Consider the following 24,362-nt stretch of genomic DNA (forward strand, 5'->3'; position numbering starts at 1 on the left):
CTCTGAGATCCTGGACAAGAAGCGGACAGGACAAGCCTTGTTGAAGCAGGCACCTGCACCTAGCGAGGCTAGAGTCTACTCCCCAGGCCCCCAGTTGGTATTGTAGCGTGTTTTGTACATCTTTTTTTGTCTGCTGGCGTGCCAGAAGAAACCCCATTTTATTCTACAACTTTGTCCTGTCTTGTGCTAGTGATCCCGATGTAAAAGTACTGGTCTACCGTGACACCAACCATGTCCTGTTTTTCTTGACCATGAAATGACTATGAACCAGTCTATCTTTCAAATTATTGGCCCTTCTACAGGTCATGGTCGGTGACTTTAATACCTTGTGCAGATCCGGGTCACTTAGCAGGATGTGCCAGTGTTTACTAAAGATTTTTTGCAAATCACTCCACTGGTTGCTAAATGTTCCGATGCATCTTATTACTTGGTCCTGTTGTCCCTTGATGTTGTTGCCTATCACTTAGGAGATGAGCTTGTGTACAACTTTTAGTGTAACCACGTCGTAGGAATCTACAATTCATATCTTTGGCTTGTTTTTTTTACACTCCATCATAGTGGAGCAATTTCTGCTCAATCTCACTGCTGTTTCCTGGCGCGTGCCGCGCGTAACAGCGGCGCCGGTCACACCGTGCCAGGGTTCCCAGGCATCCCCGAAGGCCCCGAATGTTGATGGGGTAAGGGGAAGATGCGGAACAGCCAGGGGGAGCAGCTGGGGATCGCGAGGTAAGCAGTTGTGATACGCACACGGGGAAGAAGATTTGCATGCGGGGAAGGCGGCTGGCTCACGGCTGGCGCGCGGCCAGGTACGCAAACTGCTGGAAACAATTCCGGGCAAACGTTAGAATAAAGCTGGTCGCAGAAGTAAATGTAAGGTTATGCATTTGGGATGCAAAAATAAAAAGGCGACATACAAATTAAATGGAGATATATTGGGGGAATCCTTGATGGAGAAGGATTTAGGAGTGCTTGTAGACTGCAGGCTTAGCAATAGTGCCCAATGTCATGCAGTAGCTGCAAAGGCAAACAAGATCTTATCTTGCATCAAACGGGCAATGGATGGAAGGGAAGTAAACATAATTATGCCCCTTTACAAAGCACTAGTAAGACCACACCTTGAATATGGAGTACAATTTTGGGCACCAATCCTAAGAAAAGACATTATGGAACTAGAGAGTACAGAGAAGAGCCACCAAATTAATAAATAGGATGGACAATCTAACTTATGAGGAGAGGCTAGCTAAATTAAATTTATTTACATTAGAAAAGAGGCGTCTAAGAGGGGATATGATAACTATATACAAATATATTCGGGGACAATACAAGGAGCTTTCAAAAGAACTATTCATCCCAGGGGCAGTACTAAGGACTCGGGCCATCCCTTAAGGTTGGAGGAAAGGAAATTTCACCAGCAACAAAGGCAAGGGTTCTTTACAGTAAAGGCAGTTAAAATGTGGAATTCATTACCCATGGAGACTGTGATGGCAGATACAATAGATTTGTTCAAAAAAAGGTTGGACATCTTTTTAGATGAGAAAGGTATTCAGGGATATACCAAATAAGTATACATGGGAAGGATGTTGATCCAGGGATTAATCCGATTGCCAATTCTTGGAGTCAGGAAGGAATTAATTTTTCCCCTTAATGTTTTTTTTGTTTGCCTTCCTCTGGATCAATAAATAAGTATAGATATAGGATAAAGTATCTGTTGTCTAAATTTAGCATAGGTTGAACTTGATGGACCTATGTCTTTTTTCAACCTCATCTACTATGTAACTATATATGTAGTTGTCAATTTACTTTCAAATTGTTTAAAGATTGTTAGGTCAAGGAAGTTCAGTGTGGTTAGACTCACTTCAAAAGTCATCTTCAAGTTGTAAGTATTCAGTCTTAACAAATTGATTAAGAATCTCTCTGGGGCCCTTCCATAGCATGATATCTGAATGAGCTGAATCAACGTTGTAAAGAAGAGTGGGAAAAAATTCCTCCACAACAATGTGCGAGACTGATGAAGACATACAGAAAACGATTACTTCAAGTTATTGCTGCTAAAGGTGTTTCTACAACCTATTGAATCATAAAATATACTTAGTTTTTCACACATGGCTTCTCCATTTTGGCTTTAGTTTTGTTAAATAAATCATGACACGGTGTAATGTCATGTGTTGTTCATCTGAGGTTGTATTTACCTAATTTTAAGACCTGCTAAGGAACAGATGATTGTTATGTCCTGATATGTAAAACCATAGAATTCAAAGAGGGTGTACTTTCTTTTTCACACCACTGTATATGAAAATGTTTTTATTTATGTTTTACCAATATATTGCTTTGAAGTTGTAAAATACATGGGAATAAAAATCTGTAAAAAAAAAAATTAAAAAAAAAGGGTAATACTAAAAAAAAAGACAGACTGGATTTAGAATTTAAGTTTAGAAAAGCTAGTGGACCACACAGGACATGAATGAGTTAAAATGATTGTCAATTTGGATAGTCTGGTCTGAGAAGCTAATGACACCAACCAACAGAGTGATTCTATTTATTCAATGAATGAAAAAGGAAGCAATGTCAATAGTAATATTGGCACTGTTCAGCAGCATCGTAGTAAAGTAGTACAAGTTCAAACATATCGTAAATGCCAAAAAGTTTGGATACGCATACCTGTACTATACGTCTATTAATCCATTTGCCAATTATCTTAAATGCAGTAAATGTATGAATTACTCTGTGTATCAATATTCTATGTTGTAATATTTTCTTAAATGTATTTATTGCAGCTGCCTTAATAGTTGTAAATTGCCATCTTGCCTATTTACTTTTTTACTGTAATGAGAAAATGGCCTCTAATATCAACGGATGCCCCCTAAATGTACAGCTCAACAGTTGGGATTAAAACACTATCCCACTTTTATCATACAGATGTAGCAGGCTTTACTGATCCCACTAGCACGTGCAATAGGGTGTTAGCCTCATCCCTTTTCACATCTATTGTATTGTATGTCTTTATTTATATAGCGCCATTAATGTACATAGCGCTTCACAGCAGTAATACATGTGGTAATCCAATAAATAACATGTAGCTAAAAAGCGCTGCTCCTGCTGCCTGTGTCCCACTACAACGCACCAGCAATAATGGCTGCTATAGCTGCATGTTTCAAAAAGCAGTCTCCTGCACAGAACTTAATTACCTTGATTTAAAGGTGTAATCCAAGATGGTAAATCTTTTTAAATAAGGGATGTAGACATCGTATCAGAATTATAAGGAATGTAACAAAAATTGCAAAAGGACAATCAAATTAGCAAAAATGGATAATGAAAAAAGGATTGCAATAAAAAGTAAGGTCAACCCTAAAATGTTCTTTAAGTACCTTAATAACAAAAAAATGAGAAAAGAAAATATAGGACCCTTTCAGTGTGAGATAGGTAGACAGATTATTGGAGATAAGGAAAAAGAAGAGGTATTAAACAAATTATTTGCCTCTGCGTTTACAAGGGAAGAATCAAGTTCAATAGTAGTGCCGCAGGAGGAAGCCACAACCTCCATATTAATGAACAATTGGTTAACTGAGGAAGAAGTTCATAAGCGACTTGAAAAAAATAAAGTAATTAAGGCACCTGGTACAGATGGCATACATCCAAGAGTTCTCAAGGAGTTAAGCTCAGTAATAGCCAAACCATTATATTTAATATTCAAGGACTCCATTTCCACAGGCTCAGTACCGCAAGATTGGCGTAAAGCAGATGTGGTGCCTATATTTAAAAAGGGAGCTAGATCACAAATCGGGGAATTACAGACCTGCAAGCCTGACTTCAATAGTGGGGAAACTACTTGAAGGTTTAATACAGGATAATATTCAGGAATACCTAATGGAAAACAAAATTATTAGTAGTAGTCAGCATGGATTTATGAAGGATAGATCATGCCAAACGAACCATTTTTGTTTCTTTGAGGGGGTAAGTAGGAGTTTAGACCAGGGTAATGCAGTTGATGTGGTCTACTTAGATTTTGCAAAGGCTTTTGATACGGTTTCACACAAGAGGTTGGTGTACAAAATAAAGAAAATTGGACTCAGTAATATATGCACCTGGATTGAAAACTGGTTAAAGTACAGACAACAGGGAGGCGCATGCGCGAAGCCAGAGTGTATGGAAGTCTAGGTTATTAGCTCCTATCGCACCGGCTTAATTATCAATAAAAAAGTGGCACTTCAAGTGACCCCACAAGCAGCATATCGACATAAATATTGACCGGAATACCCAGAGATGCCGACAAAGGCTAAATCAAAGCAGAAAGAACCCTCGGTCACCACCTATTTTAACAAAAACCCTTCAGCAGCGGTAAGCGACGTCGAACACCCTGCACTAGCGATGCAGTCAGACTCGGATGCTGACAGACCGGCATCGAGAGCTGATGACCAAGAGCTGGTCACCAGGAAGGACCTCTGAGAATTCTGCGGAGAAATGAAGCAGTTCTTTTGCAGAGAGCTGTGGGATTTGAGGAGGGATATAGACGGGCTAGGTGAACGGACCGGAGCCTTGGAAAACAAAATGGACGTTAACACGAGGGCACTCCAACAGACTAATAAAGTGGTGGCCCAACTGGAGGACAAGATCCGAGACCTCACGGACAAACAATAAGATGCTGAGAATCGCGATCGGCGTAATAATGTTCGCAATCAGGGGGTTCCAGAAGCCGTGATTGACCCAGAGGAATTTGTACAGAAGTGGCTGGAACACCTGCTACCCGACAAAACGGCACAGGACTTGCACCTTGACAGATGCCATAGAGCCTTGCGATCGAAGCCACAGGCATGGAGTTTGAGGGTATCAAACTCCAGATCTGCCATGATCTATCTGCAGCTACCCTCTCTAGAAGATGAAATTTGGGGCCGGTTACAAAAATCCTACAAGACAAGGGCGTAAGGTATATATAGGTGGCTGTTCCCGTTCGCCCTCCTGGTCGTCAAAAACGGGGTGGCGAATACCCTGCGGAAGATAGCGACATCTTCCTTAAAAAGCTGGGTCTGCTACAAAAAACTCCTAGCCTCTGTCCCTCTCAGCCTCCTCACCTGGAATCTGAAGCAGGTCCGGCACTGGCGACGACCTGGAGCAGAGTGGGAGCCGAGGCAGCTGAAACCTCGTGAAGATCCGAGCCTTTCACCATCAAGCAGGACCAATTAAGCAGTTAAAGGGGACCTTACCCCATTCCCCTCACCACGTTAAAATGGCCATAGAGGATAATGCATCGCCCCCCCCCCCCCAGTGGTAATCTTCGGGAACTGCAGGTTGGAGACGACGGCAGCCATCTACAGGGATCTTCATGGACGTCAATGGCGGGAACCCACGCTAAAGGCGCGAAGAGAGAGGAGGAGGCGCCACAGACCTGCAGACAGCCCAGCGCCGCATCGGAGGAGCTGCACCGATCAAGCTCTTCCGCTCTACATGTGACTTTCGGGTCGCGGAGAACTTCCGGAGGACAGAGCGCTGCCGGAGCCAAAGCCGCTGGGACTACATCGCATAGCTATGGGAGAGGTGTACGGGGCCAGACTAGGGGAGGGAGTGAGACGACGAAAGCACACAGGAAGGAGCGGGGGACCGACAGAGGTTTAGATATATCCCACGCACCCCATACAGAGCTGTGGGGAGCGATGTAGATCACAGGATAGACACGGGTAGACCCCCAGAAAAAGAAAGAGGGATACACGGAGGAAGGATTCCCTGATAAGGTTCCCGCACACTAGGGATAGGCATTGCCAACAGGGTTTCCCCCGCACATCTAAAACCACAGTCCAGATAGGCCAGGCTCAGTACGCAGCAGTTTAGGTCAGATAGCGCCTCGAGGAGCCAACAGGAGATGAGTATTAGACCCTAGAGGGCTTAATAGCAAGTAATAAAGGGGGTAGATGGCAGATTAGGCAGACACTCTGGAACGGCCAGAAAGACCCATAGGGTTACAGGGAGGAGGGGGGCTACTGCTGTATAAATATGGACCGGATCCTGTTAAGTTCATCCATACTGTTCAAGTTATAGTATGTCGTTATAGTTGAATGTTCTGTTTCGTTATAGGGTCACTTTTTCGTCACAACAGTCGGCTGGCGGCGTGTCGGGGTGCTCGGAGATGCTCCTGATGAGACCATGTACAGCCAGACGTCTGCCTCCCTGGGCCACAGGCCCCCACGCCATTCTGCTCCACTAAGTGCGAAGAGGGGTGTAGAGTAAACCTCCCGTGCAAGAACTAACGAGAAGCACTAACAGTGGGGGCGGTGTGCCTCCGGTCGGGGGGGGATCTTCGGGCACCGGGACGCGTCCGCGGAGCCGACGCTAAGTTAAGTTAGACAAATCACCCAGTTCTTCAAGATATAATAAAGATATATATATATATATTGTGCCACAATCCATCACACTCCACTCACGTGGAACACTGCTGGTGCGAACTAATCCTGGTTGTTCGCCGGCGCCTCAGGTGGTGTCCCATGGAAGTAGTCCATGGGAGCCGTTTAGCCCTACAGAGGACAGTCCCGAGAATACTGGGTCACCCCCTATTCGGGTGCTAGATGGCTGTCAGGCATGTAGGGCAGGAGAGCCGACTCTGGATCTGCCCAGACACGGTTCTTTGCCTTTCTCTTTTTTTGGCACTTTTTTTGTCCCCGCCCCATCCTTCCCTCTTCCCACCTACTCCTCACCCTGAGACGCGGGTTCCTCTCACGCAGGGGTTATATGGGACCTCGCTGCAGACGTACATCAAAGCCTACACACACACCGCCATACGGTCAAGGCATAGAATACATAAACATAGTATTAAAATAGGAAGCAGTCCCTATATAGAACCAGGTGAATGGCCTTGAATATTTTATCTAACAATGTAAAAGGGTTTAACAACCCGACGAAAAGGAAAGCCGCATTCACGGATTATAAAAGTTAACAGGCCGATATTCTACTAGTCCAGGAAACCCATTTCAGCTGCAGCAGTTCACCCAAATACTTAGATAAACAATTTGCGCAATTCTACTTAGCGTCAGATGCCGGAAAAAAAAGAGGGGTTGGCATTCTCTTCCATAATCGAGTCCCATTCACTTTAGAAACGCTCAAGAGAGATAGTGAAGGCAGATTTCTGATCGTAGTGGGAACTATACAAGAACAATCAATAACTTTTGCCTCGATATATGCTCCCTGTGAGCAAAGCCATGACTTCTTCAGGGTTTTTTTCCAGAAACTGAACCAAGTGGCCAAAGGCCATATTATACTCGCAGGAGACTTTAACCTAACTCTAAACCCAAAAATGGACAGGACTGGCATAGCCAGAAATAGTCGGCAGAAGGTATTACATACCTTAAAGGCAGGCCTTAAAAAAAATCAGCTAGTAGACATTTGGAGGGAACTCCACCCCACTGGAAAAAACTATACCTTCTACCCCCACCCCCACGATGCTTATAGCAGAATCGACTACTTCTTCATTTCTAGTAGACTGGTCCCCTGGGTCGCCCATGCGGAGATCCATGACATTTCATGGTCTGACCACGCGCCTATAGAGCTGAGGTGCAATCAAATTCGTTCTGATAGGCCTGGCGCAAACTGGAAGCTAAATGAGTCACTTCTTCAAATCCCAGACATATGTGGCTCAGTAGGCGAGGAGATCGATCAATTCTTCACAACTAGCTATGGCTCGGTGAGTTCATATCTCACTCTCTGGGAGGCCCATAAGGCAACCATAAGGGGCACTCTAATTGGTATCGCAGCCCGTAGGAAGAGAGAGCGCAATAATAAGATCTCAGCCCTCCAAGCCAAATTACATTCTCTTACGTCAAGGCATAAACAGAAACTGGACCCAATGGTCTTACCGGAGATAAAGAATACCAAAATTGAATTCAATCTCTTGATGGTCTCTCAGGCCGACAAATCTCTGAGTTGGTCACGGAGGAAATTCTATGAAAAGGCAAACAGGCCAGATACCATGCTAGCGCGTAAACTAAACACCAGACAGTCCAACTATAACATACAGGCGGTCCGCTTGAAGAACGGTACCTCCACATCTAACCCAAAAAGCATAGTCGAGGAATTTAAATAATTTTATGAAAATTTATATAATGGGGAGAAAGTGGCACATAGTTCCAAAACCACAAGGGCCGTGGAAGATTTTCTAGCAGGTTCCAACCTGACGGGGCTGAGTGAACTGGATAGAGGGGTATTAGAGGCTGATTTCACATTAGAGGAGCTTTCCCAGGCCATCACTGACCTCAAGCCTTCAAAGGCCCCGGGCCCAGATGGCTTCTCAGGGCAGTATTACAAGAAGTTCATTAAGAACATAGCCCCATGGCTGCTCCGAATGTTTAATGCTGTATTAGCAGGAGCCCCGTTCCCAGAGCAGATGCTCCAGGCGTCTATCTCACTAATTTATAAACCGGGTAAAGATCCGCAGGATTGCAAAAGTTATCGGCCAATATCCCTAATCAATACGGATATTAAAATTAGCCAAATTACTGGCCAATAGATTAAGTCATATCCTGCCCAGACTCATCCATCCAGATCAAGTCGGCTTTATTATAGGTAGACAAGCTGCGGACAACACCCGACGAATCATTGATCTGTTAGAAATAGCCAATAATAAGAAATTACAAGTTATGATGTTGAGTCTGGATGCAGAAAAAGCGTTTGACATGATTGACTGGCCCTACCTAAAACAGACGCTTGGGGCATTCGGCTTCGGGGAGAGGGTGAGTGGGGCGATACCATCGCTATACTCTGGCCCCGCTGCCAGGGTCCTCCATCAGGGCTTCCCATCAAATATATTCCAAATTAAAAGCGGCACACGACAGGGGTGCCCATTATCTCCCCTATTATTCGCCCTATGTATGGAGCCTCTGGCAGCGCAGATCCGTAACAACCCGGATATATCAGGGATTACTTTACATTCACAATCCCATAAGGTTGCCCTGTACGCGGACGATATATTACTATTGATCTCTAGACCTCTTACCTCTCTACCGAACCTATTTGACCTGTTGGAAAAATTCAATAGAATATCAGGATTCAAAATAAATCAAACCAAATCCGAGGCCCTGAATATAAGCCTTCCAAAAGAAACCGAAAAACTACTGAGTCTTAACTTTAATTTTAATTGGCAACCAACATATATTAAGTATCTAGGAGTCCACATCACCAAAGATTACAAGGGCATCTACGAAGCTAATTATCCCAGACTGAATAGAACATTGAAAGAGGATCTGAGAAAGTGGATGCACCACAAGATCTCCTGGATAGGCACGATACATAGTGTAAAGATGAATATCCTCCCCTGTATCCTATATTTGTTCCAGACTCTATCAGTGCCACTTAGACTGAAGGAAATACTCTCACTTCAGTCTGACATCTCCGAGTTTATATGGGGAGGAAAGAAACCGAGAGTAAACAAGACAATTATGAAAAAAAAACACCCGAACAGGGGGCTTAGCGGTACCTTGCCTGTTATCTTATTATAAAGCGGCACAATGTCAACTCACACAATGGCAGACCAACCCAGCATTGAAAAGATGAGTGGATCTAGAAAAGAGGGCTTGCTCCCCATTGGAGATAGACAATTTGCTGTGGCTACCTAAAACGTCCGTTAAATGGGCTGATCGGCCGCTCTCATCGGTGGCTAACTCGTTGTCGGTTTGGGAGACCACTAAATTTAAACACGCCTTGACCTCAAAACACTCTCTGATGTCCCCGTTATGGGGCAACCCCGACTTTGCGCCAGGACTGGCAGAAAGCGCCGCAGGGCATTGGAAAAAATACGGATACCGTAGGTTAAGAGATCTGGAGGGTATACCAAATAAGATTAAATCTTTTGAACAAATCAGATCCGAGAAAAATATCCCACATTCCGAATTCTTCCGTTACCTCCAGATCAGAGCGTACTTTACCAAAAATGCTCCCTATCCGTCCCCAACTACATTTGAAAAGCTCTGTGACAGAAACGGACACACGGGGACTTACATCGCAGATATATGGAGAAGTGGTCAGTTCGGGGAGTTCACAACAACAGCAAAAGCTGGCATACAGAGTTAGGTGGGAAACAGACTTAGGAGAGGAATTGGAAGAGGACGACTGGTCGGCCATACTAGAGGCCACAGCTAAGAGTTCCATCTGCACTACTTTGAAGGAGAATGCATATAAAGTATTGATGAGATGGTACCTCACCCCACTAAAATTATCAAGGTCTGTCCCTGGATACTCCCCGCTGTGTCCTAAACAGTATGGAGAATCGGGTGACCTGTTGCACATGCTGTGGTCTTGCCCTCGGATCTCACCCTTATGGGAAGAAATTAGACATTGGATCCAGAGGATTTTTGACCTCACAATTCCCCCCGACCCGTGGCTGTTCCTCTTGAATAGACCATGGCCGGGCCTCTCTAAAACTGGAAATAAACTGATTGCACATTTTGCAACAGCTACGAGGTGCGAGATCGCAGCTATGTGGAAACAACCTGAGATCCCAAGTATCCCCAAGATTCGGAATAGATTATGGTACATATGCCAGATGGAAAAATTAACTAGTTTAGTTAATGACACTGGCAACAAATATCTAAAAGTCTGGACGCCTTGGCTGGCACAGACAGATATCCCGTGGGTAGAGGTGGCCACAATTTGGCAATGATAGTCCCAAATGCATTCTCAATCAAAGAGAGCGAACTAGACTGTGAAACCTGGCTGAATGCGCACTTCAACCACACATAGCGTGGACCCTGTGGGTGGTAAACACAGCGAACACAGCGTCCTAGCCACCAGCTTCAATGAGGAAGAAAAGAGAACCCGCGCCCCCCCCCCCCCCCCACAGACCCCCCTCCCTCCCTTTTCCCCTTCCCTCCATTTATTTTCTTTTGCCCCCAAGTTTAATTTGCCTAAATATACCTTCTGGTATAACGGAAGTTATATACCTCTATGTTTACTGTAAGTGCCTAAGGGAGAAACTATATGTATCGTATATGGATGTAATACATTGAATGTCCAAGTCACCTGAATCGCGATACTATCTGTACTGAAAAATTCAATAAACTTGAAGTTATAAAAAAAAAAAAAAAAAAAAAAAAAGGACAGACAACAGAGGGTTGTCATAAATTGAACTTTTTCAGCTTGGGCTAAAGTCGTGAGTGGAGTACCTCAGGGATCGGTACTGGGACCCCTGCTTTTTAACTTGTTTATTAATGAGGGTTGATTCCAAAAAGGGAAAGAGAAAAAACGCAGCACAGCCGTGCAATGCAAAGGGCAGAAATCAGGGCTACAGCTGGGTACTAGATAAAAAGGTCCTTTAATACATCAAAGACAACATGGTACAGAAAAAGAAAGCACTCTTATGTGTTTCACGCTGATCCCGGCGCTTCGTCAGAGAGTATATCATCCTACTGCTTACCTCCATTCTTATAGTCTCCTTCCATCCCTCCCCGGAAGTGACGTATCGGAGTAGCTCTGTTGGTAACTGGTTGTTCATAATGTAAACAAAAAGCTACGTCATAGACATCCTACGGAGGAATGGACATATTGCTCAAGGAATGGGGAAGATAGACAGATTAATGAATAATACAGATCCGAGAATAACAATGAATGCTAAACAGAAACCAAAAAGAATTAAAAAGAATTTAAAAACAATAGAACAAAGCTTGATGGAGGAACACAAATGAGCTGAAAGCAAGTATCTCATGATTGAAGAATAATATGTTAAACAGGTATATATATGTTCAAGAGAAAACTAGTGAATCCAAAATATATGCACACAAAGTATTAAGATCTACAGTATATAGAAAAGTCATATTGGTCAATTATTTATTTAATTGAAATGACTGGAAACATAATTCTCCAGATGTCCAACCAATGACCAGGCTTTGCTATATAAGTTAAACAAAATATACATAATATGGACAGATAATTAAATGCATTTTTATAAACATGAAACAATATTAGGAGAGCATATATATTTACGGAAATACAGTTATCGCTCAATACCCAAAACATACAAATTAGTATCAGGCTCCAGGTGCGTAGGGAAGGAATTAGACACAAACAAATGGCGAACAGAGTCACCTAGATCCCTATTAGCACGCACTCATGGTGCACAAGTACAATTTACAAGGATAAATATCCACTGATTTGACCAAAATTCCACTACCCCAATGAGGGTATAACAACAGTAACAGACAGACGGTCTGTATAAAAACAGAAAATAACAAAACTTTAATGTTGACAAGTAGTCACGCTGAAACAAGTGTAGGTATGTACATGTGAATTAAAAGAGGAATAAATATGATCCCCTGAGGGGGTGTGTGTCAGGTGGGAAACTGGTAGTGAAATCAATCAGCTTAATAGCTATATTATGATTATCTTAGCCTCACTACCAATCAATCCATATAAAGCGCTGGTGCGGTATAGTCAGTACTGATATAGCCCTGCTAAGGTGTATATTCCACAGACTGAATACACATGTAGTATATCATCAGCTGCAGCAGCAGCAGAGGTAAGTATGGTAAAGAGTGTGGTGTGTAATAACATACACACTGTGTGTGCAGGCAGTATATAGTGGTGCAATGGTAAACACCTATACACATCAAAATGCCTATGTCAAAAAATGCCCCAACACTCAACCCCAGAACTGATAATATCAGAAAGCTGCAGCTGTAGCACCACAATGTCAGCAGTGTCTTGTATACAACCGTATCTCCAGGCAGGGTGAGAGGATCTCCCGCTACCACTGTCCTGAACACCGTCCCGCTCGCAGGCGCCACAACCGTGAAGTCACTGCACCCTGACGCCGTTTCGTGTCCACAGACACTTTTTCAGGGGGAGGAGCTTCTTCAGGGGGAGGACACGAAACGGCGTCGGGGTGCAGTGACGTCACGGTTGTGGTGCCTGTGAGCGGGACGGTGTTCAAGACAGTGGTAGCCTGTCTCTAGACATTTTTCCACATGTCAAACAGGTTCCATGAGCACATTCACTTTTAGTGCTATTGAACAAATCTCAAAAAACATTAGAGGGGGCAATAGAGAGGCTACTCTCACAATAAGAGAGAAATGTTTTGGATTTATACCCTCGGGTCATTATCACCCGGGGGTATAAATACCGATTGGGAACTAAAGCATTTTTTGATGTAGATCATCTCATGCTTCCCTTTGACTTTACTAACCATTACGTAATCTTGTAAATATATATGCTCTCCTGATATTGTTTCATGTTTATAAAAATGCATTTAATGATCTGTCCATATTATGTATATTTTGTTTAACTTATATAGCAAAGCCTGGTCACTGGTTGGACATCTGTAGAATTATGTTTCCAACCATTTCAATTAAATAAATAATTGACCAATATGACTTTCCTATATAGATCTTAATACTTTATGTGCATATATTTTGGATTCACTAGTTTTCTCTTGAACATATATATACCTGTTTAACATATTATTCTTCAATCATGAGATACTTGCTTTCAGCTCATTTGTGTTCCTCCATCAAGCTTTGTTCTATTGTTTTTAATTCTTTTTGGTTTCGGTTTAGCATTCATTGTTATTCTCAGATCTGTATTATTCATTACTCTATCTTCCCCATTCTAGGAGCAATATGTCCCTTCCCTCCCTCCGTAGGATGTCTATGACGTAGCTTTTTGTTTAAATTATGAACAACCAATTACCAACAGAGCTACTCCGATACGTCCCTTCCGGGGAGGGATGGAAGGAGACTACAAGAATGGAGGTAAGCAGTAGGATGATATACTCTCTGACGAAGCGCTGGGATCAGCGTGAAACACATAAGAGTGCTTTCTTTTTCTGTACCATGTTGTCTTTGATGTATTAAAGGACCTTTTTATCTAGTACCCAGCTGTAGCCGATTTCTGCCCTTCGCATTGCACGGCTGTGCTGCGTTTTTTCTCTTTCCCTTTTTGGGATCAACACTGACACCACGGATGCACGCCACGAGTAAGAACTCTATCAACGACTGCATGTGAGTAACCCTTTATCATTACGGCTCGTATGTATATGTGACTGTGCTGGGATTGTATACACAGGGTTTATATATACTCTAGGGAGACTGTCCAGATCGGAGGATATACAGATTAGTCGTGATTGATTCCCCTTCTGTACCACTTACCAGGACATTGATACTTACCTCCCTTCAATGAGTACATACCCTGATTACACCAGCATATATTCATTTCATTTCATGTCGTTTGATTTTATTATGATTCTTCAAGCAAGTTAATTTGACTTTTCTTCTGAAATTGGTTACCTGAGTCATTTGTAGCACCACTATATGGAACTGTGTTCTAAGCTTTCTACTTGTTTATTAATGACCTTGAGTGTGGCATCGAGAGCAAAGTCTCCATCTTTGCTGATGATACTAAATTGTGTAAGGTAATACATCAGAACAGGATGTCATTTCTCTTCAGAAGGACTTGGAGAGACTGGAAACGTGGGCAGGTAAATGGCAAATGAGGTTTAATACAGATAAATATAAGGTTATGCATTTGGGATGCAAGAATAAAAAGGCGAATTACAAATTAAATGGAGATACATTGGGGGAATCCTTGATGGAGAAGGATTTAGGAGTGCATGTAGACAGCAGGCTTAACAATAGTGCCCAAAGTCATGCAGTAGCTGCAAAGGCAAACAAGATCTTATCTTGCATGAAACGGGCAATGGATGGAAGGGATGGAAGGGAAGTAAACATAATTATGCCCCTTTACAAAGCATTAGTAAGACCTCACCTTGAATATGGAGTACAATTTTGGGCACCAATCCTAAGAAAAGACATTATGGAACTAGAGAGAGTGCAGAGAAGAGCCACCAAATTAATAAAGGGGATGAACCATCTAACTTATGAGGAGAGGCTAGCTAAATTAGATTGATTTACATTAGAAAAGAGGCGTCTAAGAGGGTATATGATAATTATATACAAATATATTCAGGGACAATACAAGGAGCTTTCAAAAGAACTATTCATCCCATGGGCAGCACAAAGGACTCGGGCCATCCCTTAAGGTTGGAGGAAAGGAAATTACACCAGCAACAACGGAAAGGGTTCTTTACAGTAGGGCAGTTAAAATGTGAAATTCCTTACCCATGGAGGCTGTGATGGCAGATACAATAGATTTGTTTAAAAAAAGGTTGGACATCTTTTTAGATGAGAAAGGTATTCAGGGATATACCAAATAAGTATACATGGGAAGGATGTTGATCCAGGGATTAATCCGATTGCCAATTCTTGGAGTCAGGAAGGAATTCATTTTTCCCCTTATGAGATATCATTGGACCATTGACTCTGGGTTTTTTTTTGTTTGCCTTCCTCTGGATCAATAAGTAAGTATAGATATAGGATAAAGTATCTGTTGTCTAAATTTAGCATAGGTTGAACTTGATGGACGTACGTCTTTTTTCAACCTCATCAACTATGTAACCTAGTGATAATTAATTAAAACAAATACATCACCAATAGGGAGATGCAGCTGGAATAAGGGTGTTTCTCAACACCCTAAGATAAGGCAACAAGAACACTCCAAAGCGCAAAACTCTCATCAGGCATGTAAAAAAAAGAAAAATAACAACATAGTACAAATGTGTATTAAACAATTGGATATTAGTCCAATTGTTTAATACACATTTGCACTATGTTGTTGTTTTTCCTTTTTTTACATGCCTGAGGGGAGTTTTGCGCTATGTAGTGTTCTTATATTCCTGAGAGGAGGCTGAGAAACGCTTCTGATAGGTTCTTCTCTATGCTACGACTTTCCTGATGCTGTTTGTATATTTGTGGTTTTAAAGCTATCAAATGTTTTCTGCATCATCCTGCACAAGTTAAATGTTTCGACTTTGTCCCTTCTTGGGTCTAATATTCTCTGCACTGAATTCCTGAGGGGCTTTAGGTCCTGCATTGTATAGAGCCAACATCTGTAGGATACATAATATACCATAAGAAACAATAATTCCTCTCTTACCTGATTCAGAAGATTTCTCCCCTGAATAATTTCCCGTCCATTACTTACAGAAAGTAGTTAAAGGGGTTAATCCACTCAGAAGCTGCTTTTCTGTGTCTCCTCATCACTTATCTGCCTGTGTTTTCCTGGTTTTTAAAATGCCTGCTGGTCACGCGGTCTACTACAACCATAGTGATAGCCCACTTGCTGCCTGTCCTCCGTTCTGACAGCATACGGTGGCCCTCTTGGTACAGGAGGAGTCTGCAGACTCGCAAGGCATTACCTGCATCATAAGCGATGCAGGATCCCTCCCTCCTATGCCCGTTGGTTGGCTGCATATCTTGGTCTCCTTTCTGTGCTGCAGGGGGTCCTGTGGATGCTGGTTCAAAGTTTACCAGCCCCCAGTAAGTTAAGCGACTTCTGCTGTCTTGTAAAGAGGAACCAATCTCACCTTATGAGCTGGCTCCATTTCCCCACCTTTGTGCATTAGGAAAAGGGTGCACTTAGTCCTTAGGTAGGGACTTGAGCAAGAGACACCCACAAGGGAACCTCATATAAGTAATGACATCTCTCTATGCAAGTTCCTACCACCAGGTAGGACAGGTAAAGGAGGATGTGCCCTTTATAGGGCGCATGCAAGTTTGATCCTGTCCTACCACAGGGAGGTGGCGCTTACCACCGATATTGCTTGAGTATATTTTAAACTGCTGGCATTCTGACACAAATTGAGTATACTTCTGGCTGGCTGGCTGCCTCTATAGAATCCTAACAGATATAAAAAAAATTGTTGAGGGAAAACCCATCAGGCCACAGAAAAGCAATTGTCGGGTAACAGTGAAAATCTAAACCGGACTACAAATTTTACAATACGGTTGTTAAAAAAAATATCCAAAACAAAGTTTGACATATTAAACTAACCTCGAGCTCTTTAATCTTTTCATCAGCTACTTTCTGTTTATCGAAAAGTTGACTGTGAATCACTTCTTTTGACTGAAGGACAAACCTGAAAAAGAACAATACGTGACATAATACATTAAGGAAATTAAAGAAGCTGGTGAACAGATATAGCCAACGTTTTTGCTGATGCATCGCGTTAAAGCTGCCACAATATTTATAGATTTGACATGGCTTCTAACAAACAAATGGAAATGAGCGTTATCTAAATAACATGACCGCTGCATTTCTGTAACTTTGACACACCGGCAGGTTGGCTACATCTGTATTTATACTTCGTAAATAGATGGACTAAAAAAACCACCACGCTGAAATAAAATCAGATTTGAAATCCAGTGATGTTATGGTACACAGAAAGACAGAAGTTTGGATCAGTGACAGACTAATCTGTATTCACCTGGCTAAACTAGAACAGACAGATCTGTGCTTCTGCTAATCTATTCCTTATTATACTTCATAGAAGAGATATATGGAATGTCTGATTCATAGTCAAGCGCAACATCTACAGGAATCTATTAATTTACAGCGACTGCAAGAATACAGGGAATGTATGTACAGATATGTAGGTTTCTTCAAGTCGTCTATGCCCCCCGGATTAACTTCTCCTTCCTGCTGAAGGTAGGTCAAGAACTTCTGCGATCAGTATAAAGGAGGCGTGGCTCATCCCTGGTCAGTTATCTTCTACCCAAGCTCTCTTAAAAGAAGCATAAACATTAACAAGGGTAGAGAATGAGAGGGGGAAGTATGCTACCATAAAATACTTTAAGAAACCAAAATATCGGCAGGTACATTTCCTATTTCCACCACATCCCATTCAAAACCACTGGGAGGGTGCATCCATTTCAACAGACAAAACGACTGCCTGAAGCACTTTTCTTCCGTAAGTCTCTTGCATTGGCTGAAGCTTGAACATCCAGACATTAGTCCTTAGTGAACAAATTAAATGAAGACCACGTTGCTGAACTGCATATTTTTTGCAAAGCTTGAGCCTTTTCAACCCATTGAGGTTGCCATGGAACTATAAGAATGATATTTTATTCTCTCAGGCAGATCGCTTCCTGACAACTTGCATGCTTCAGAAACAGCCGCTCTGATCCATCTAAATATTGAAGCAAATCAAAGCCACTTGCCCTTTTCTAGTACCGTCAGAAGATGAACCATGAGGTTTCTGAAAGAACACAAGTCCTCAATACCCTAACTACTTTCAAATTGTGCCACTGTTTCTCCTTGACTGGTTTAGGGCAAAAAAGATTGCACAATTATGTCCTGATTCACGTGAAAATCTGAAAATATGTTACATTGAAAATATACAGCAACGTTCTCAAAAGGATGTCTTTTGTCTACCCCATTTGTATCTAAAAACGCCCTCCTTCCTAAAACTTCTCACTCACTGCCCCACGCCTCTGGAATGTTCTTCCCCTCAATATCCAACTAGCACCCGCTCTCTCCACTTTTAAAGGTAGTAATATCGTATGTGCTGGCGCGCGTGCCGCATGCGTTTAGTGTCTATAGGCCAAATAGTGACGTACGTGGCTAGGAGGCGTGGCCATGATGTCACAGTGGTAGGCCACACTGATTGGTTCACAGTGGCATGTGGCACGTCAGCTGCTTGGAAATACAAATGTCTTTGTATTTCCACGCAGCTGCCGCGCCAACGCTTTCTGCCATGCGCATCAGCACTTGATAAACTGTCCTAGGGAGACAGGTATGTATCATTGTCGCACGCGCGCCTTCGCTTACTATATTACAAGCCTACGGCTCATCTTCAAACACACCTCTGATGAAGCATATGGGTATCTCCTTTTGGCTGTTATAATACATCTCATATGCACCGACCTTGACCTCTTACAGATGCACTAGAACGTCCTCCTACCGTCTCCACTTTCTCCCTAATTATCACATAGATTGTAAGCAGAAAGAAATAACAATAATAATTTAAAAAAAGGTAACACATTTTTTAACTGTTATTTTTTTTTTTTTTTAGTATTTTTCCACTCTCTAGCCCTTCAGTTCAAAGCTGTGGCCCGCTATTGTACAGGTATCTTTCTACATCCTTTACTCTATGGGCCGATGCAACTTCCAGTGGCAAAGATCCCACGAGTATTACGATATACCATCTCTGATGAGAATATCATGTTGACTTTTGGTAAATCAGTTTTGAAAAATACATTGTATTAAAAAGGGTCATAGTGGCGAGTCAAGGTCAGCTGTGGGAAGGCGGAAGATGTGATTTCTGAGACTTATGGTTCCATATTTCTGTCCCAGGTCGACCTCAGCGCAAGCCATATGTGACCCACCAGACCGCTTCAGGTTTCTCACACACTCGTAAACTGATATACAACTATTGTCAGTCATCATGAAAGGATGCACATACTTGATTTGACTTTTTGAATGCAGTACTTGTTTCATTGTTTTCCCTAGAAGGGTGATTTTATCACTAGAGATTTTGTAGCACTGATATTGGACTTGTTACACCCTCTACTGCTTTTCCTAATGTTATTTTTATGTCTTAAAGCACTTGTTCCCATTATGTGTTATATTAGGTCACATACAGTATATTACTGCTGTGAAGCGCTATGGACATGGATGGCGCTATATAAATAAAGATATTCATACTATTTTATTTCCAACTTGAACGAAAAGTTCAGACTGCGTTCTGTCATAATTGCTGTCAAAAAGACCACTTTAATAGTAATTAAAAGTAATTTATTTGACAGATCATGTATTGGCTCAAATATGGAAGATCCGAGCTGTTCCAGAACCAAATTCAGGTCCCATGAAGGAATATGAACCCTAGTTGTTGCTTTTATAAACCGGCAGATCATAGGATCATGGATAGAGCTCCCATTGCTGCAACAGACTAAAGGATGAGGAGAATGATTTCAATTGATTCTCAAATTCCTGAAGGAATTCCCAAAGCATTGGAACATTAAACAAGGGGGGGAGGCGGTGGGAAGGGGTGGAGGGGAGGTGAAGGGGGGGGTGGAGGGGAGGTGAAGGGGAGGTGAAGGGGGGGGTGGAGGGGAGGTGAAGGGGGGGGGGGGGTGGAGGGGAGGTGAAGGGGGGGGGGGTGGAGGGGAGGGTGGAGGGGAGGTGAAGGGTGGTGGAAGGGAGGAGAAGTGGAGTGAGGGGAGGTGAAAGGGGGTGAGGGGGGGTGAAAGGGGGTGAGGGGAGGTGAAGGCCGCTCACTCACCCATCCGGCAGGTCCCACGTGGATCTGAGGCGGGAGGCAGCGTGTTGTGTCCGCTCCCCCGCTGTGTCCCGGGCGCTCGCTCGCTCCCCCGCTGACTGTAGCGGCGCCTGGGGGGGTATCGGGGAGACACTGACACTGGAGGGGAGGGGGGGTGGAGGGGAGGTGAAGGGGGGTGGAAGGGAATTGAAGGCCGCTCACTCGCCCATCCGGCAGGTCCCACGTGGATCTGAGGCGGGAGGCAGCGTGTTGTGGCCGCTCCCCCGCTGTGTCCTGGGCGCCGCCATCTTGGGTACTCGGTGCCGCGAGGCAGGCTGCCTGGCCACTGGCTGTTCCCCCGCCGGGGAAGGGGTGAGTTGTAGCGCCGGGGAGGGGGGGGGCATGTATATGTGTGGGGGGGAGAGGTGGGAGATATAGAAGGGGGGTCTCGCACGGCCGCTGACACTGGGTGGGGGGGGCGCTGAAGGGGTAATAATAGTGTGTGTGTCCCGCTGACTGTAGCGGCGCCGGGGGAGGGGGGGGGGGGGCGGGGTGAAAGCGCGGGAGACACGGGGAGAGGAGGAGGTGCGCGCGGGTGCTGCTAACACTGTGAGCCCCGCTAATGTAGGTAACACCCCCCCTACGTGTGTGTGTCCTTTGGCCCGTCACTCCGCCTCAGGCCAATGAGAGGTGTCCGGGGGCGGGCGGGCCAAGGGACCAATGAGATTGCCGCTAGGGACGCAGACATACAGTGCTTTCATAAATATATAGTAGATATGGTTATGGGGATAAGCTCCCCCTCACACGGCATCAGCCTGAATCAAAAACTCCTGCGACTCTACGCTAGAGCCGCTGATGTTAGACTCATCCCTGGTTAGGCAGCCAATCGGTGCGAGTTAAACCGGCTTTATATCATAGACACGGAGTATTGAATGGTGATGTGGAGAAACAGCTTCAAAGTCAGATATTAACTGAAGTGGACAGGAATCCTACACGTTTTATAGATGGACTCTACTTCATCAGTCTTGGCTTGACCACCTGAACTAATTGGCAAACAGCATCTTGTAAAACTTACTTTGGTTTTTTAACACTGTCCAGGTTAGGGAAATTATTGATTTGCCTTCCTGCAAATTTATTTTCCACCACTGGAGCCTGCACTTTGTGCTCAACAGTAACTGTATTCCGTAATTTAGGTTTGGTTTCCTGTGTCACCCAAACCTCATGAAGTTTCTCTGCCATGGCTTTCGACCAAATATGACCTAAAGCACTACTTTGATTACTTGATGAGCACTATAATATGCATAAATTGCAGGTTTGATAGCTTCCGGAAAAAAGTTGAACTTTTTAAAATCTTGGAAACCGGTAATTACACCAGGCAAGTGTTGAAAACAACTCCCAAGAATTGGATCACTTGAGCAGGAACCAGATTGAATTTATCTACATTGATAACCGAATCATTGTCTTCAAAATTTGCTCATATTAGTGTGGCTGGAGATGGTTAACCAGGCCAATAATAAAGGTATTATGCCCGGCTGGTTAACCCTAAGCCCTGTTGGGAATGAAGGGGTTAAAATGCATTGTCCCCATAATACCATATATTCCCCTACACTATCTTTATTATTCCTATTTTGCAGCTCTGAAGCTACTGTAGTTGCAGTTCAATGAATGAATGAACTACTAACTGTATTTGCGACACAAGGGGGAGCTGCTAGCACTATGCCAAGCGCTGATTGAAGAAGTGTGCCCGTGAATAAGTAGCTGCTTTCAAGATAGGTATCAGTTTTCGGACCACAGACGATGAAACCGCAAAGTCAATTGAATAAGTGGTCTGCGGTTTAGCTGATGTGACTTCTTGATACATTGTATTCTGCCGTCTTGTTATCCACTTGAGTTGAAGTAGCTGCGCGTGTCTGCGGTTGCCAATCAAAGCCAGGACGGATACTTTGTATGCCGGCTTGTAACCCAGACCGAGTATATGTCAATCCGCAGCCCCTTCAATTAAGTGGATAACTTGTGTTAGGAAAGCGCTAGCACTCTAATTTTTGGAGTGCAGCTAGGTAAAAAGAAACCATAAACATGTAAGGTTTATAATTGTTGCATAAGCAGAACATACAATTATAAATAAACTGTATTGTAATGGTGTTTTAAAATGTACAGGCAGGAATCCTTTCCTGTCCTGAATCCATTAACATGCCCAATGTTATTGTGATGGCAGCGGGGTGCCCAGCGAGTAATATAGGGGTCACCCCCTTCAACCGTCTGGGAAGTGAGGGGTTAACCAGAAATGTACTTGTACTACACATGGTCCCCTGCTTCACAACCAAAATGTATGTCCCTTTGGTTATAATGTTCCCACAATTAGAGTGATTACATGTATTTGTATTCCCCTGCCTCAGGGCAAAATGTGTTCTCTTTGCTGGTTGTATGTATTGTTCCAATTATCAGTGTTTGTACCCCTACAGTGTATGCACCAACAACACACACTGGGATCAGGTCAGGAGGGAAAGGGTTAATTGTATTTACAGGTTTATGGCCCTTTGTTCCATACATTGGAGCTCCATGCAACCCTATGGAGATTTCACAGATTTGGGCCCGATACCTGAGAAGACCAGCAGGTGGCGCCTGAGAGGAGTGGAGCTTCTCCATCGAAAGTGAATGGCGTAATATCTTTCAATGGGGATTCCTCGAAGCCTGCTCTCCAATAATGAGTTGGATGCCTGCCAGACCGCAGCATCCGGAAATGGCTACTGTTTCATTGAAAAGAGCTTGATCTCTCAATTGGCGTGGGAACTAGGCTACGGCCACACCACCAATTAACGTGTGTAACTTTTGTTCCAGGGCAGCCAGCAATAAAATTATTTTTGCCCCTAGCTCAGGGGGACCCCCTTACTCGACCCCAGCAGGGTCTGACAGTCAATGGTGGCGAGAAAGGGTTGCGCCGGCCATGAGGGTCCCACCATTGACCGCATTGGCGGAGAAAAGCCGCGTGGCTTTTAAACACTAAGTATAAAACTGTGTAAACTGAAAACCCATAACTTCGGTTCCGTAGGCACTAGAGGGCTGGGATTTGGCCACCATGTAATCACTGCTCCGGCATGACTGCATGGCAATTTCCTGCCCTCTCCCCTCAACCGAACGGAGTAGGGTTAACTGTGAAAAGTGTGGTTTGCCCATTGACTCCAATAGGGGCGGAGGTCCCATTGAATCCTATGGCGGCGCCGGCCCATGCATTTCCTATGGCGACGCCGGCCCTATTCATTCCAATGGAGTGAGACGCTGAGACGTACACGCATGCGCATAAAACATGCGCGCAACATTATTTTTGGAATGCATTTTTTTACATTTGGACTGAATGCTTTAAAAAAAAAAAAAAAAAGTACCTGCCATTCCATGAACAACAATCACAATCTTAAATTGACCTCAGAGATTAAAAGGGATCAGATCAACTTCCTTGATCTAAAGATTTTAAAAAGTGTTGATGGCCTCATACATATGTAGCAGGGTACACTCTCTTGCCTCCTTCCTGACAGTGGTCCTGTTGCGTGGGAGGGTTTGGTGAGCTGTGTCGGCCATGTTGTGGGTTGCGTACATATGGACTGTGTGTAAGGCAGCGGCCACCTTGAGGTTAGCGCTGCAGGAAAGGGAGGTCCTGTCGTTCAGGATTTCCTCTGCGGACTGGAGATGGCGTGGTCAGTCCTGACAGAGCCGGCGAAGGGAGAGGTAGTGTCCAGGGAGCAAGTCAGCACCCTGGAGTAGGCCAAGCCCTTTCCCTGGCCCCAGCTAGCTTCTCCTACCCTGTATTATAGGGCTGGCCACAGTAAGGCTGCGCTTATAGTGCCGGCGACAGCAACGCGACGTCGCTTCAAAACACATGCATTGAATTTGTAGCATGCGCTTATAGTAGGGGCGACAGCAACGGAGCGACATGAATCTCTGTAGTCAGTAGAATTTGATTTTTACAGAGTTGGTCTCCTCATGTGACAGGCTGTGACCAATCAGATAGCTTCTGATCTGATGCAGGGAGAGGGGAAATGTGTCTGTGTGAGTGCAGGGAGAGGGGGGGGTGTGAATGTGTGTGTGTGTGGGATTGTGTGTGTGTGTGTGTGTGTGTGGGATTGTGTGTGGGAGTGTGATTGTGTGTGTAAGAGCAGGGCCGCCAACAGAAATCATGGGGCCCAGGACAAATGAAAGGAGCAGATCCCCCAACCCAGAGCGTACCTACCACGGAAATATTTTTTGAGCGCGTAACTTTTACTTAACCCCCCAATACATACAAAAACACACCCCTGTCATGATCGGGGTATGA

The 24,362-nt window shown here is 43.9% G+C and overlaps 1 protein-coding gene across 1 annotated transcript in view; it reads right to left on the reverse strand.

Moving 5' to 3' along the window:
* PFDN1 (prefoldin subunit 1) overlaps positions 1–24,362 on the reverse strand; it is a 103,719-nt gene that overhangs the window by 19,752 nt on the left and 59,605 nt on the right. Inside the window, exon 3 of the mRNA XM_075601690.1 lies at positions 16,852–16,936. Coding sequence (XP_075457805.1) covers positions 16,852–16,936 — 85 coding nt within the window. The remainder of the gene's footprint in view (positions 1–16,851; positions 16,937–24,362) is intronic.

The sequence above is a fragment of the Ascaphus truei genome, chromosome 5 (assembly GCF_040206685.1).
Source record: "Ascaphus truei isolate aAscTru1 chromosome 5, aAscTru1.hap1, whole genome shotgun sequence".
NCBI classification, from domain to species: domain Eukaryota; kingdom Metazoa; phylum Chordata; class Amphibia; order Anura; family Ascaphidae; genus Ascaphus; species Ascaphus truei.